Source organism: Diabrotica undecimpunctata, chromosome 2 (genome assembly GCF_040954645.1).
Source record: "Diabrotica undecimpunctata isolate CICGRU chromosome 2, icDiaUnde3, whole genome shotgun sequence".
NCBI classification, from domain to species: Eukaryota; Metazoa; Arthropoda; class Insecta; order Coleoptera; family Chrysomelidae; genus Diabrotica; species Diabrotica undecimpunctata.
This window is the reverse complement of record NC_092804.1, coordinates 49,919,818-49,937,507: the sequence shown is the minus strand read 5'-3', so window position 1 is coordinate 49,937,507 and position 17,690 is coordinate 49,919,818. Positions and strand designations below refer to the sequence as shown.

The window sequence follows — 17,690 nt, the reverse complement described above, 5'->3', positions numbered from 1 at the left end:
TTGGATCTTTCTACGTATTTCCTGTAATTCTTCTCAGCACTCTCATCTCTGCCGTGTTCAGTAGCCTTTGTGTTGTGGCTGTATCGGGTCTTATTTCTACGGCATACGTCATTATTCGTCTTACACTTTCTTTATAAATTCTTGCCTTCATCTCAGTGTTAATGTGTTTGTTTCGTTATAATATAGAGTTATTAAGGCATCCTGCCAGTCTATTTGCTTTTTGTACTTGATCTCTCACTTCTTTGTTTAGGTCTCCATAGCTGGACAGTGTAATTCCAAGGTATTTTATTTCCATTACTTGTTGAATGATGAGTTGAGTGATGCCACCATTTTCTATTTTACATCTGATTGGTTCTTTGCTGATAAGTACTTTCAAACAAAGTACTTATGATATTATATGACAAATGTTTTGGTTATATCAGATACAGTGGCATACACAAAAACACTACAGAATTGACACTATTCGACACACCATCATTGTATGCGAGAAACCACGAAGACAGGATCCTCAAACACGCAAATGCTGAGCCTTTCCCGCTCCTTGATGGCACGAACCAAATTAGAAGATTCAAGAGAATCCGGATTTATAAGTTAATATAGTAAAGGGAGTTTACAAAAGCAGAACCTTATATGGTGGTGTATATGATCTTAGTCAATTTATGTTCACTATTCTGCTTTGAACTGATTGTATAACTAATCCAACATATTTCAATAAAAACACTGGGTTATTTGGATTTGTAGACACCTTTTATATAAACAGTTCTGTTATCAGCAAGATTTCCCTTCGAGAGCAGGAAGATCTTGTCGTGAAGAAGGGGTTCTCCTTGTGCTGCCGTGATCACTAATTGTGTGAAATAAGCACTGTGTGTAATCTAAGAAAGACTATACTTTAGGACTATAAAGCTACACCAAGGTTTAATTTACCATCTTCTTCACGTGGAAGTGACAATCCATTTCCTAGCTTCTTGTGGGACAATAAAAACCAGGCAAAAACAAACAAAACAGTCATCAAAGCGTCAGTCATATGGAAATTATTCCATTACAGGACATAGGGGAACGACACAGCAGTAGTCAGCAAAACCGCGACAAAGCTAAGCAAGAACTGAAAAAACTGAAAAACTGAAAAAACTGCGGTGAAAAGGAAAGAGCAAAGCAGCAAGTAAAAAATGTAAGTAACTGTTGAAATAGGAAATAAGAAAAATCTATTAGGTCAAACAACTCCTCTCTCTACAAAATAACAGTTTTAAAATGTAAAGCTTAAAGCTGTCAATTATGTACATTATTTGTTAATAACTGTTTTGGATACTTGTGAGTTTTGGTACTAATTAATCATTGTATATACATAAACATACACAATAAATATATCTAGTATAAATACATCTAGTCAAAATATAAAAATAAAATTGTGCAGCATAAATAAATTCGCCGAACTCAGGAAAACAAGTATCACAAAATAAATCACATAAAAAACTTTCTACATAAAGACAGAATTCGCATCAAAGGTTAATTATCCAAAGGTTATCGCGCAATATCCTACTTAACAAAGCTGTTACGGACGTGGTTACTGACGATGGTAACCGATGACTGATAGAAACGACAGAAGAAGAAGAAGAGATCGACGGAGGGATAACTTTAATTAACCTCATCAGTTTTCTAAATGCCAGCGAGCATTTCGTCAATTATTATAACTTGATTGAGGTTCACCTTACTCGGAGATGATATCATCAGAAATTTGAAACTGTAAGACTTATTAAGTTGAAAGGTGGATGGTTCTTTTGACGTGAAAGTGTTTGTTTCCAGGATTATTCTTGTCGTGTAATTCCATTTGTAAGTAAATGTTAACATTTGTATTAAATAAAATCAACGTTATAAACAAAAGATGTTGTTTTTTGGGTATTTCCTAAAAGTATTAATTTTGTTTATATAAAAAGGTGGTAAAAAGGGTTGTATAAAAAAAAGACGGTACAGTAGGCGGTACTGTAGACTAGCGCAAAGATTCATACTATGTTTTCTGGATTATTAATATTTAAATACTATTTTTAAAATTGAATAAAGAAATTGTGTTATTTATTTATTATTTATAATTTAAACAAATTATATTGTAATAAAATAATTCAATAAATTATTATATTTGCTTCTAACGCCACCTGCTAACGTATTAACAAATCATGTGTTGTTTACTTCTGACAGACCTGTCAAATTCAGACAAAATATTAAATTATAACTAAATATCATTTAATAGTAAATGTAATCATTATATAAACTAGATAAGATGTTTAAAAATAATAATTGTATTTATATGAAATTATTTTAAAAATAGAAGTGTCATAAAAATAATAATTCCAATTTAAACAGAAGTACAATATTATTGGATGACATTCATGACTTTTAAATTGTGACAATCGATATAAATCGAATCTTTTATTGACAGATATTTATTTTGCTTCTCATTTAATATCTGTATTTTTGTTAGTTTTTTTTTATGCAGTTTTTAATTTAAACCTGCTTAGATTAAATATATAATGACTATTAATTAATTAATATTAACGACGAACGAACAGATAATAGAAACGAGTTGATCGCGAATACTGAAACGATGTGAAAAATCGGCATTTCGTGTCGACTTCTCGTGGCGCTACATCTATGACGCTCGCCTCAGCATTTTACTATAGGGAAAAAAGTAATGCAACGCCAGTTTAGAAGCTTCGCTTTAAAATATGAAACATTTCTGGAATGCCGAAACAAAAGAAATATCATGGAAAAGAATTAAAATTATATTATGTAAGTCAAGCATTCAATAACTTAAACAAAAACCGTAGACTTATTATAAAAGTCTTTAAAACAGTGGGAACAGTCTAACCAATTCTAAGAAGAAAAAGTAATACAAAAGGGTAGATATGCACGTTGCATTCTTTATTTGATTTTCCCTAATTACGTTGGCTCTCAATGCAGCAGATAAAACACGACTTCTACGGAACACAAAAAGAAATATGGAGAATGATCAGAGGACAAAGAAAAGAGATGAACGAACAAATAAAAATAAAACACATTCAGAAGGAAACATGGACAGACTACTTTCGATCCCTATTTGCTAAAGTGACTGTAATGAACCACCAACGACCACCAGAATTGACGACAAACTAAGAAATAAATATTAAGGAGGAAGAGGAAAAGGAAATTAAAAATAGAAAATTTTAAGGAAAGGATAATACTGAATGAACTCCTAAAGGATCAGATCTGACCAAACAACTATTATAACTAATTAAAAAAATAATAGAATACCACAAGAAGAGAGATCAAGCATCCTAATACATCTCTTCCAAAAAAGGGAGGCAAATCGTACCCGAAAAATTACAGAGAAATTAATTTATTAAAGAAAACACCAAAATTAACAACCGAAGTTTTAAAAAATAAACTGAATGAAATTACAACACTAGCAGAAAAACAACAAGGTTTTAGGTCAGGAAGATCATGCATCGATGCTTTATTAACAATGCGGCAAGTGCAAGAGAAATCATTAGAATATAACAAACCAGCATATCTATGTTTGTGGACCTTAAGAAGGTATAGATTAAACAGATACCTCTAGGGATAGTCAAAATGATCGAAAGTATCTACCAAAACAACACAATAAAAGTAAAAGTAGAGAAGGAACTAACTGACCCAATTGAAGCTGACAATGGAATAAGACAGGCAGATTCCCTGAGTTCTCTATTGTTCAACCTGATTATGTATGAAATAATAAAAAAGTAAGAACTAGAATGGGGTACTAAATGGGAGAAAAACAACTTAAAATAATCTGCTATGCAGATGACGCAATATTACTATCTCAAAGTAGAGATTATTTACAATGTATGCTGCACCAACTTTTAATTTGCCCCAACAAAGACAAAATGCATAGTTATAACAGCAAATTTACTAAGATTGAAGCTGGAAGGTTAGATAATAGAACAAGAGTTTAACTATCTAGTTATGGAAAGCTCAAAACAAAAGTGGAAGATTAAGTGAATAGAACAAACAGCCGCATGTTGCCTGAATAAAACATTATAGAGAAATAAAAATATCGGGAAAGAAATAAAAGACAGAATTTACAAAACAGTTATCTGGATAATAATGACACACGCGGCAGGAACACTATCTGGCAGAGAGGCAAAAAGAATATTGGAAATAGCAGAGATCAAAACTCTTAAAAAAATTGATGGTAAGACACTATCAGACAGAGCTAGAAATACAGATATAGCAAGGTAGAGAACATCAAGGACTTTGTTAGAAGAGTGGAATGAAACGATTATATAAGCCGAATGACGACCGAAGACGATTAGTAGGAAGACCAAGGAAACGATGGAACAACTTACAAGAGGCACATTAAAAAACAGAGAGGATCATGTCTACATAAAAAAAGAGTACGAAGAAGAATCCACTAGGAAACTAAGTTCGTAAAGTAAGTAAAGGAAACGATGGAACAACTTACAAGAGGCACATTAAAAAACAGAGAGGATCATGTCTACATAAAAAAAGAGTACGAAGAAGAATCCACTAGGAAACTAAGTTCCTGTAGCTGGCTGTATACCATGTATCACAAAAAAATTTACGTTGCCATGTTACCAATTCCAACGGTAACTTAAACATCCTACTTTTTAATAGTTTATAATGAAACATATTTGTAAATTTATAACATTTAAAGGGTTTTCACGCATATATTTTAGTGGCTCATAGCATGTGCACTTTGTTACACTGATGATGGAATTTACATTCCGAAAACGTTCTGTATTTGTAATATAACCCGTTTGGGTATTTTATTTATACCTTTTACTAAAAATTTTGATATAAAATTTTTTTTACGAAGATGTTGGCTCCTTTAGGCTGGGTATTTCCCATCAATATTGTACTCGATGACTATCTATGTATCTTGTTTCTCGAGTATTGTATGCGGTTTGCATTACTCTCATTACGTTCATTTTAAATATTACTTTCTGCATTGCCCTTTACAAGTCACCAACCTTTTCACTTAGTTCATATTGTTTGATCTTATTACATGTAATTTTCCCAATAAAAAGCAGTTGTAACAATAGTTACCAAAGAAAGAAAGATATGTTCTATGAAAACACAACTCTATAAGAGATGAAAATAAATGTAAACAAGTAACTCTATTTCCAAGATTGTCATGCCAAGAATCGATTAAAGATAACGGAAGAACAAGAAAGTTTATTATATAATCTATATAAACAGTTTTTACTTGCCGAAGGTATCAAAAGCTCTTAATATTGGTGTAATATATTAGGTAACTAACAATGAATATACTACAAAAAATATATCGATACAGATGGATGTATTCCAAAAAGTATTTATTTCAAGTATGGTCAAATATAAAGCTGAACTCCTACGAGAACGCAATCCATTCAGAAAAATAATCCACTTCATTAACTCCCATCAAAAGATTTAATCCCGGCGTGGAATGACGTGGCGTCGTGTCAGAATCAGCCGCTGGGTCGATAAAGTAGTGCGCACGCAACGAGAAATAAACTATCAATTTCACGGGATGGGGATTATCATTACAAAAACCCGGCGGAGACCGTCTCCACGTCTATCGGGAAGGGACAATTACAAGGGAAGACGATGAATGTTATTGGCGCAGGGGGAATTTGAACCGTTTAACGCCATCTTGGCGGGAGATGACACCGTCCCTCTATTGTTTGTGTTTGCGATTACTTCGGATGGGGTGAGTTGTGCGACGGATGGAGGGTAACATCGAAGAGCTTCATCTGCTTTTTAACGTTAAATAAACGCAGTTTATGAAATGGCTGGTTTGAAATTTTATATAGATATTCTTATAATACGAGATTTACAATAAAGCAAATTTTTTATCTGGCATATTTTTAATACACTCGGAAAATTTGAAATATCGCTGGTATCAATAATATATAAATATGAGTTATTTATTAGTTTTCTCAGGATATGCTTCTGTTCTTAATCTTTCTTGTGCTCTTAATGTTCTTAGTCCTTAATCCTATAATGTTGTTAACCGTTAATCAAGGGAAATTCAGGATTTAGATATTTTTATTTGAATGTTTATGATTTTCAGCTTGGAAAAATATACCTTATGTCATATTATTGATTTACCTGAGTTTCTGTTAATGATAAAGATTGTGCCAACTGCTTCCTTTCAGCGCCTACTACGTAATGGTTTTTCTCGAAAGCGTGCTCTAACTTAAGTAATTGCGAAGGACTAAACGCTGTCCTTATCCTCTTTGGTTTTCGGAAGGGTTGAAGAAGGAAGCCAGGAATATCTGGACCTGTAACAATAAGAAAAACTTAAAACATTGAATTTTATTTGTAAACCTTAGTTACAGAAGCTACCAGTAGTCTTAAAATTAAATACTGATTTTTGGGGAATCTACAGATTATAAAAAAATTTCTATTCTGGTACTAATTTACACATATTTAACATCATTACGTTAAAACACAGAGTACCTAAAATGATACACTGAGAGACCAAGATATCAGTCTCTTATTTTTTATTAGTACATTAAATAATGAATTTAGAGGAGCAACTTGTGGCAGTGACCATTATACCGTAGGATCCAAAATAGCATTTCCAGGAACAAAAAGTTACAAAATTGAAGCAGAAGGGAAAAAGGAAAAGTTACCAAAATGAAGAACAGAAGTACAATTTATAAAGCTTAGACCAAGAAAGTGCAACTACTATACAAATCTAGACTAAACAGCAAACTCAAATTTGGTTAAGATTTTAACAATACTGAAAAATAGTACGAATGGATCAAATTATGCATCCATGAATTAGCAAAAAAAGCATTGGGACAGTACGAAAAAAGTGACACAAGAGGGAAACTATACTAGTGGAACGAAGGAATAGAAAAGGATATTGAAGAAAAGAGGTAAAAATGCCAGCAATTCCAAAGATCTCAGGATGACAACGATAAAGTAGCATATCAAAAAGCACACGCCAGAGTACGAAAGAAGAGATGCTAAAAAAATGAAGCTTGGGAGAGAAATTGCAGTAAAATTTCTTGGAGGTCGCAGGTGTACAGAAACCTTGCAATTAATTAAAACATTTCGACGTAATAACAAAAAAGGAATAATATCACTAATAACAGCAGGAGCTCTTAACTGAAACCAGAGAACGTTATCTCGACATAGTCGAAGTCAGAAATGTGAATACGGCCGGATCTCCTCCAAATCTTACGGTTAATAAGGCTACATAGACATGTAAGGCTATGAAAAATGGAAAAGCTTCTGGACTAGGAAGTGTCCCTACACAACTTGTCAAATATAGACCGGAATTATTATACTATCATCTCACTCAACTATTTGAAATCTGCATTAACAGAACCGAAGTACCTGAAGAGTGGAAACTATGCATAATTTTGACATTCTATTAAAAAAGCAGCAGAGTGACTGTGAGACTTCTAATGAATTTTTATTTACTATTTCTTTATCTAAACTCATGTGAACTTGAAGACTATTAATTGATACCAATGAATTATTGTTTATTGTTCCTTCATCCTCGTTACTTGATGAGGAACTTATGTAAATGTAAATATATTTTTTATAGTTTTTTAGGTTTGTAGGGAAGAATGTGGAACACAGTTTTTTAACGAAATTCAAACCACTACAATCTATGTATAATATGTAACAATACTCATCAAGTTATTTTACAATTCTTTAACATGTAACAGCTAAAAATTGAACTGAAATGCACAAACCACCTGTTTTCGGTGAAATATGGTAGACGGAAATGCGCACATACCGTCTACATCATCATATGTGATTTTGGCGCGCATTCCTTGTTGGTTTGGTATGCATTCTTACCAGAGATACTCAAGAGATGTCAAGTGAAGTGCGTAAAGCTCAATTTCGCGTGACTGTCATTCCAAAATAAACTTTAAACTTTATGGTAGCTATTGCTACCACTACAACTTAAAGAGTTAAAGTTAAAAATGATACCTATTCTCATATTTTTATTTATATTGAAAAAATCGCTCAGTCAATCAAGTTATGGATAAATAATTTCACTTTAATTTAGATGGAAGGGGAATACAAAAATAAGTAATAATATATTAAAATTAAATGAAAAAGATTCAATTCAATTGATCGATTTAAATTCTATTGACCTTAAGACAAATTTCTTAAGAGTTATTTAATATAAAAAATTCAATTAATTAATTAATAGAAATAAAACTCAAAGGTGCGGTGACTAGCTGATTTTTTTTTTAAACATAATGAACGAGTTAAAGAAACATTTATATTAATTTCTTAACACTTCCTTTTTTCCTGCATATTTTATCGTGAAACCTCATACGGGCCTAAACCAGCTCATTAGCATTAATTTATAATTCTATAAAAATGAGTAGATGGCCTCTTTAATAACTTCAAACAATAACGGACATTTATGACGTCGTAAATTTTTATAATGTTGCTGATAATTGCCCCAACTGGTTACTAATTTAATTTTAGTTAATGGAAAAATGGGATAACCTTTTACTTTCATTGTTTGATTTTCTTTTTGCGTCTAAAAATCCTTTAATATATGTACTTATGTAAAAAATTATATATGAGTATATCATAGATGTTCTACTCCTTGATGATATTTGGCTGAAAACTTCCGATTTATTTTAACACGGTTTTGATATTCTTAGAGTGCCGTCTCCCTACGAAGGCTGATAATCATAATGAATTTGCTGCTCTAAACAAATCAATCGATCACGTAGATTCTTTAAGCAAGAATTCCTAGCCTTCGGCTAAGAGATCTTCTTCCTTAAATCTTTCCCTATATTATGAGTCTTAAAATTTCATATTTTGGTCATCCCATCAGTTTGGTCACTTTTCTTGTTTGTATAGTGGTGATTATTTCTGTTTCTTTACCAACCCTCTCCAGTATATATATATATATATTTGTAGTTTAATCAGTCGATGATATTTTTAATACTCTGCGGTATAACCTGAGTTCTAAAGGTTTGATTCTTATTAAATTGCATTTTTTTTTAATATTCAAGTCTCAGCGCCATATAATAATATTAAAAATATATAACATCGAATGGTGCATAGTCTGATTTCCAAATTAATATTTCTGGACGTTAGGAGTGTCTTCATTCGTATAAATGCTGCTCTGGCAATCTCTATTCACCTGTTTATTTCTGCAGTATGATCAATGGTTTCATTGATCAAAGTTACCGAGTACTGACATTTTTCTATTTGTGATATCACGTTACTATTAATTTTCAATATGTGGTGTATATTTTGTGGTCGGTCTTTTTATAATTAGCATATGTTTTTTTTATTAACATTTATAGTAATTCCCATTTTCAGCACTATATATCCTTAAGCTTTCGATTAGATGTTGTAGATCTTATATGCTAGTTGCAATGATCACAGTGTTATCTGCATATCGTAGTTTGTTAATTAAGTTTTTCGTTAACGGTAACTCCCGCTTTGATATTATACAGCGTGCTTTTGACTTTAGCCACTCTTGCGGCATTATTCCAATAGTTTTAACAGTTATACAGGTATTTGGTTTAATCTAGCTGCCTTATTACCTATAGATTTTTTGATAGCATATTTGATTTCATCTGTTGTGATCTTCTGTCTTTCTAAAGGATATAATTCTTGTATTTCCTGTATTTCACCTCTTTCATCTTGGAAAAGTTCTTTTTTTTTTGGTTTTATTAATTAAACCCACAACATCAGTTTCTACTGACAAAACAAACAGCTAAATTTATCGTTAATAACGACCATTCTGAACTTTAATAAAAGTGATATATTTATATACTTAAACCAAAGACATAAATGGTCATAATGGAGATAATTTGGCCAGAGGCAAAAAACTTCTGGTCAAAAGGACAATCCGATAAAATAGAGGCATATGAAATAAAGTATTTTGTAAGAAATAGAAAGAAGAAAGAAAAAGTGAGTCAAAACAAAAATGAATGAGACAGATACATTAGAAAATTATTCACCGATAATATATGGGAAGCCCAAACTAAACCATACACAGTAGACCAGAAATATTACGGTAGGAAGTACCTATAGTTATTCTTATTGATGCTTAATTAACAGCTAAATCTGGTGACACTTTAATTAATGGCATGCAAACTCTATATATGTAGATTAAGATATATAAAACGACAATGGTAAAAGAACAATGAAAACATATATGCGTTATTGATTTTGTATAAGTATGTGATGATTAGCCACGACAAAACTCCTTGACATCTTATGTGAGGAAAATATTGATAAACAAGATATCATAATCATCGCGCAATTACATATTGGAACCAGAAAGCCATCATACAAATATATAACGAAGTATCAGAAAAATAAAAATAATAAAAAAAATAAGATTAAAAATACAAGAGGAGTCAGACAAGGCTCTGTATTGCCCCCCACACGATTTATATTTATCAGACGCACAGTTTAAATAAATAAAACAGCGTCTTGGGTAAACATGCTGCCTGCTATATAAGTCATATCGTGTATATTTCACGTCATCACTGTAACTCCATTTTGACTTACATATATATATATATATATATATATATATATATATATATATATATCATATTTTTTCAAATTTTTTTTCATATTTTTAAAAACAACAGTTTGTATTAAATATCATTGAAACAGCAATATGCAAATCCTATTGGTAATATTGGTAATATTTTCAGAGTTGCCATGTGCTATTTTTATTAATATCACAGTTTTGTGATAAGCCATTATATATTGTATTTCATAAAAAAAAACAAAATGTCAAAACAATGTAAAGAACTTTTGTGTTAATTAATTAAATATTTTAACACTATTGAACTAATATGAGTTTAGATGAAAGGATATGTCACGATAAACAATTAAAACTTTCAGCTATTCGTCACCTACTAAGTGGGTCCATATCAAAAATTTCATCTGATAATTGGCAAAAAAGTATGTCATAGAAGCGGCTAAAAAAAACAATATAGCTAAGTGCAATTTCTTTAGGAAATAACGAACATCGTGATAATAGTTATAATATAATCTAACCCAAAGAGAACTATATATTTGTTTAGGTATTCACGTAAATTAAAGCCCATTCTCTATAAGCTTTTAATTTGCGTTTTAGAATTTCGAAAGAAAAGACATACTATGAGTGTTTGTTTATACAGTCTTAATAGCACTGAAAAAATTCAAACTCTATAAATTGCCATAGGCACTTATCGTTTATTTTTAAACTGTGTCTTAGAATCGTCGATTGAAATAAACAAAATAGAACCATTTATTTTCATTGAAAAAAACTTTTCTTTATTTACTATACCGTCGATAAGGCGACCCTGTGCAAAAATCTCAACGTCAAATTGGCTGACGTGCAAGGGCTTTATAAGGAAATACTATTTATGAATTTGTCTAGCTAAATATGTATCTATTGAAATTGCATTAATTTATTTGCGTAGCATCTTTCTTAAATTGGTACAGCTACTCAAAATAGTGTTTCGCTAATTTGGGTGTACACTCTGTTTTAATGCAAGAAAAAAATAAGATAAAAGCTTTTATCACTGTCCTAAACTAAAGTGTTTCAAATTGTAATACAAAAAAAATGTTTGATAAAAACAACCATATTTGAAATAAATTATCAACGGTATTTGAAATCAACTACAAAACTTATAAGCATATAAATATGCTTTGTTAACCTGACAGTTAATTATAACCAGTGCTATTTAACATCACCACTTTAAATTCCTAGAATATTCCAAACCAGCACAACGATGTGCCCACATCTAACCGTCTTTTATTAACCTCCCCATTTCCGTTATTGAAATTCGTCTTCCAACGCTCCCTAGCCCATAAACTATTTATTCATCCCAACAACACAAATACCTACTAAATAAAGCAAATTTGCAACAAAGTGTTAATTATCAAGTTTATTTGTGTGCAATTAGTTATGTAGATAAGGTTGAAATAATTTGTGTTACAGCCGATAATTACGGGTACAGGCAGTCTTCTTCGGTCTGTGTATGCATGCTGCACTTCAGAGGCGCAGCAGTACAATTCTCAAAAGGGTAACTAAGTCAAGAAGAATCTAGTTTTGATATTGAACAGTGTATAAATTAAATTATTAGAGTTTAATACAGAAAGAATACACCATATAGCAATGGCATATGAACCAGATAAGACTCGAGATAGACAAGATTTTTATACAGTTCTTTAAGCGACATAATCAATTTAGTTTATCAGACTATTCAGCGTTTGTCTGGATGGAATATAACTTGGACGTGCAGCGTGCAAGAGAAATCATTAGAATACAACAAGCTTATTGTACGCAAGAGAGATACCTTTAGGAATACTCAAAACTATCGAAAATATCTTGCAAAACAACACAACAAAAGTAAATGTAGAAGAACTAACTGACATCATCGAAGTTCTCAATGCGATAGGACAGAGAGATTCCCTGAGTCCTCTATTGTTCGACCGTACTATGGATGAAATTATTTAAAAATAGAGATATACATTTGTGGACCTGAGAAAGGCGTATGACTCTGTACCAAGGTTAGAACTCTGGGAGGCAATGTACAAATTAGAAATACAGAAGGAACTCATAGAAGCTACAAAAGCTCAGTATAAAGAAAATAAAATGTCCTCCAGGGTTGTTCCACATCTCCAACCCTATTCAAAATATACTTAGAGAAAGCCTTGACTACCTGGAAAAGAAAATGCGAAGACATGGGAGTACCGGTGCGAAACGATTACCCATATACGTTAGCTTTGCAGACGATCAAGTAGTGATTGCACAAGACCAACAAGACCTCAGTTACATGATGAAGAAACTACCAGAAAAATATACCAAGGCTGGCCTAGATATTAACCTAGCGAAAATGAAGTACCTATCTACAAGTGAAGAAGACATAGAAGATCTACAGATTGACGACAACGTAACAATCAAAGGAAAGGATAAGTTCAAATACTTGGGGTTTATAATCACGAAAAAGGCAACAACAGAGAAAGAAATTAAGCAAAGATTAGGACAAACAAGAACAGCAATCCGACAACTTAACTCAGTATGGTGAGATAGACACATAAATATGAAGACAAACACACAGATTTATAAAACATTAGTGCAAAGTATTATGACATATGGGACTGAAAATTGGATTGTAAATAAGAAAAACAGCAGTAAGATAGTAGCAACAGAGATAGATTGCCTGCGAAGATGCTGCAGTGTAACAAAAATGGATAGGAGAAGTAATGACGAAATAAAGCAAAGAAATAAAGATAAAGAGAATAACCGAATGGGGCCCCATAGGAAGGAGGAAAAGAGGACGACCACGAAGATCCTAAAGGAACGACGTAGACGACGCCATGAGTAAGAGAGGCCTAAACGATGGAGAATGGGACGGCTGAGCGAGGGAAGGCAGTGAATACTGTAGAATCCCTGAATATTAATAATTATTTTAAAAAAAGTAAGAACTAAAAAAAGATACCAAATGGGAGAAAAACAACTTAAAATAATCTGCTATGCAGACGACGCAATACTACTGTCTCAAAGTGAAGATGATTTACAACGTATGCTTCACCAATTAAATATAATTGCCAGAAAATTTAGCATGTTAATATCCACAAAAAAAGACAAAATGCATGGTTATAACAGCAAATGATGTAAATTATCTAGCTACGGAAAGCTCAAAACAGAAGTGGAATATCAAGCGAAAAGCAAATAGAGCCGCAGCTTACCTGAATGGAACAATATGGAGAAATAAAAATATCGGGAAAGAAATGTCATTTTATTCGAGCATTATGTTTGGGGCCATTAACCCTAAACATGTATATATCATCTGTTATCGCAATACCCAGGTGCTGATATTCATCCTGTTTATATAACTGACATAATTGTAGTTTTTTCTTCATTTAATCTTAGCGAGCACTCGTTCTTAGTAGTGTTTAACTTTCTTATTTGCTCTAATCGATATTCTGAATATTAGGGAAGGCAGACAGTATACCCTTGGTTTCTTTAAAGAATAAGAAAATAAGTGTTAGCTATTTTGAATTATAATATATTTTCCCTATAGAAAGGTGTTTATTGATTTTGTACTTACGATAAAGAACAATATTCATAATACACTTAAAAATTCGATTTTTTCTACCAATATTTAACTGTCTTTTATTTAATCTTCTGGATTTCTTGGTATATTTAATAAAAAAAGCAGCCAACAACAGTACTGACACAAGGAGTTTATTAAGTCACAAGCAGTCTTAATACACTGGATCCCAAAATAAAATAAACACATCTTGGGTTAAACACCTGATTATACAACAATAGTCCCTTATAATGAACTCGATCCACCATTGACCGGCGTGTTGCATTCAGAACGCAGAGTTAACCTAAACGGACTGCATTCTTTATATGCAAAATAGGCCTGAATGCGAAAGGATCACGAACAAATCGCTACAAATTGTTTTCAACTACTCTACATCTTTATTTAGTGGCTTTGTTAAATTCAGATGCTATTTACATTTTTGCACTTGGGCGGATTGCCAATTATTCTTGAATTTAGTATAAAGGGGCTACCCAACCTAAAGTTTGTTAAGGAAAAATTTATTTATTAATTCATAACTTAATTAAAAAGTAAAAGGAAATGTAGAAAATATTGAGTGAGTGATAAAATAAAGATAGAGGTGTAAATGAAATATAACTAATGCTTTAGTGTATTAGAACAATACACAACGAAATTAGAGCGGAATGGATTAAATGGAAGGAGACCGATAGTGTGTTTTGTAACAGAAAGATAACAATTAAACTGAAGGACAAATTCCAATAAATTGTAGTAAGACTAGCTATGATGTAGGTTACTGCTGTAAAAAAGAAATCACCAGCGTATGCGTTTTAAGAGACAAAGAATGCTTAGGAGTGAATTGGAGTGACAAAAACGATAAAATTAATAGAGAGTATATTAGGGGTAACCTAAGCGTGACATCAATTAATGTCAAAATAAGAATGCACAGGTTAATATAGTTAGAGCACGTCCAACGCCCAAATAATGTTCAGGGAATATGAAGAATTGTTGAGTGGCTAATTCCTAGAAATAGCACCAAAGAAGACCTGGTGGGAGATACAAAACATGATTGTGACGGAGTTAATATTAGTTAGTCCAAGATTGGTATGGAGAAATGTAATTATGGAAGCCGACCTCGTACAGGCAAAAAGTAATATTTTCAAGAATATTCTTTTCTTTTACGAAGCTTCCACTCAGCATTCTATCAATGTGGAGAAGTTGTCGGCTTCCAGTATAGTGGACGCGTAAAGTCCAGAAATTACGGTCTGCTTATATAAGGCGCTATCCATTTCTCTCCCTGGTTAGAGCGCTCCGCCTAAACTAGGTATAAATAACGTTCATTGACTATATGACATAAAACTAGTTAAACGACAATTGGTTCATTTAATCTCTAAATCCTTAGAAAAACGCAACAATTGGTCCCAAAAGTGTATGATTAAGTTAAAAAAATTATATTCGAGAAGTTTATGGTCAAAAGAAGAAACGCGAACAAGATGGAGGAAATCCAAGATATAATTGCCTCAGTAACAAAACAACAAGTAGAAAAAAACATCAAGAAGCTGAAGAGAAACGTCGTCTGGAATAAAAGAAAGTTAAAGAGAGATGTCGTCAGGAAGAAAAATTGGCTGATGAAAAACGTCTACAAAAATAGAGTAAAGTAAAGAAAATTTGAAAAAATAAATCGAAAAAACATTAAGATACGGTAACCAATATTTGAAGCAAGTATACCAGAGTCAACTAAAAATGCGTATCCAAGGCTAAAACGAATCCATGCAAAAATAAGAAGCGGAAGTAGAAAATAGAGCACAATTTGTTTGGCCCGAAGCCCCGGAAGAGTTTCTGCACCAATTCATTATCCAATGCTTCCTCAATGACCTGCGTGATGTAGACCTTTAGCAAACAATACGACTAGGGAGAAGACGCTACCAAATATTGAAAGACGCCATTATTGCAGCCTTGGAGTATGAAGTCGTAAAAAGTCATCAAGTAAGAGGTGTTACCGAAGTGAAAGAAGACGATCTAAATACGCTTTCCTGTCTTTTAGAAATACCATATGAGGAGTGCAACTTTTGATTCTGAAAGCGCCAAAAAAAAAACGAGGGAGCCAGATTCAACAGTTAAAAACCATAGAGGGCGTAAGTAAAAAAGAAGCTCTAGCCAAGAAAAAACCTCCAGCACGAGCAGAAAAAAGATCCACATCTAAAGCTACTCCGTGAACTGAAGAAAAATCCAGATCTAAAGTTAGTCCGTGAGCAAAAAAAAATCCACACTTAAAGCTGGTCTGTGAGCAGAAGAAAGGTCCAGATCTAAATCTAGTCCGTAAGTGGCTGAATAATGGAACAGTGGCAGGAAATTGCCAAATATGGGCAAGTAGTGAAGAGCTGTTGGCTTCAGTGTGACTCTTTGTGTCTGCGAGATGACGCCGTCACTCTAAATGGAAGAGTCCAGATGGAACAAGAACAGTACCCCAAGGTGTCCTCCCAAGGACATTTGTGAAGGACGTGCTTACAAGACTCGGCGATAGCCACTCTGGGGGGTATTTTGGAAGCAATAGGACTCTGGCCAAAGTCTTCTTCTTCTTCTTCTTCTTTTTATATAGACATGACTCTGTCTGTTTTTCAATGTGCCTCCAGTAAGTTGTCATTCCATCGTTTGCGTGGTCTTCCTACTGATCGTCTTCCTATTGGGGAACCGTCTCTTGCCGTCTTCACTACTCTAATTGTTGTCATTCGGCTTATATGATCGTTCCATTCTACTCTTCTATTTCTTACCCAGTTTTTGATGTTCTCCACCTTGCATATATGTCGTATATCTGTACTTCTAGCTCTGTCCCATAGTGTCTTACCATCAATTTTTTATCTCTGCTGTTTCTAACATCCTTTTTGTTCTCTCTGTGTCAGGTCTTGTTTCTGCCGCGTATGTCATTATTGGTCTGATGACTGTTTTGTAAATTCTGCCTTTCGTTTCTTTCCCGATATTTTTATTTCTCCATATTGTTTCGTTTAGGCAGCCTGCGGCTCTGTTTGCTCTATTCACTTGATCTTCCACTTCGGTTTCGAGCTTTCCGTAGCTAGATAATGTGATGCCTAGATATTTAAACTCCATCACTTGTTCTATTATCTGACCTTCCAGCTCCAGTTTACATCTTAGTAAATTTGCTGTTATAACCATGCATTTTGTCTTTGTTGGGGAAATTAACATGTTAAATTTTCTGGCGGTTATATTAAATTGATGCAGCATACGTTGTAAATCATCTTCACTTTGAGAGAGTAGTATTGCGTCGTCCGCCAAAGTCAGTGAGAGGTATTACTGGGTTTATTGTCGGCAAGATGTGGAAGAATAGTGCAAATGAAGTGATCTGTGTGCATCCAAGAAATGACCCAAAATGAGACTTACAGGAAAATACCAATTCAACAAAGTATTTAATGGTTGTTATGGACTACTTTTCTAAATGGTCAGAAGTAGTTGCACTACCCAACCAAGAAGCAATCACAGTTGGTGAGGCACTCCCCACATGAGGTTCCATAACTGATAAATGTTTCTCTACTTTGAAATTGATTAAGACGTTTCGACGAAAAGGTGACGAAAAAATTCATCATAAAAACAGAAGGATTGAGTTTAATTTTTAGATGTAGGCTTTTGATAAGTACCTATTTA

At 33.0% G+C, this 17,690-nt stretch overlaps 1 protein-coding gene across 1 annotated transcript in view; it reads right to left on the bottom strand.

Moving 5' to 3' along the window:
- LOC140434522 (homeotic protein empty spiracles-like) overlaps positions 1-17,690 on the bottom strand; it is a 139,699-nt gene that overhangs the window by 35,684 nt on the left and 86,325 nt on the right. The window contains exon 2 of the mRNA XM_072522855.1: positions 6,121-6,293. Within this exon, the coding sequence (XP_072378956.1) occupies positions 6,121-6,293 (173 nt within the window). The remainder of the gene's footprint in view (positions 1-6,120; positions 6,294-17,690) is intronic.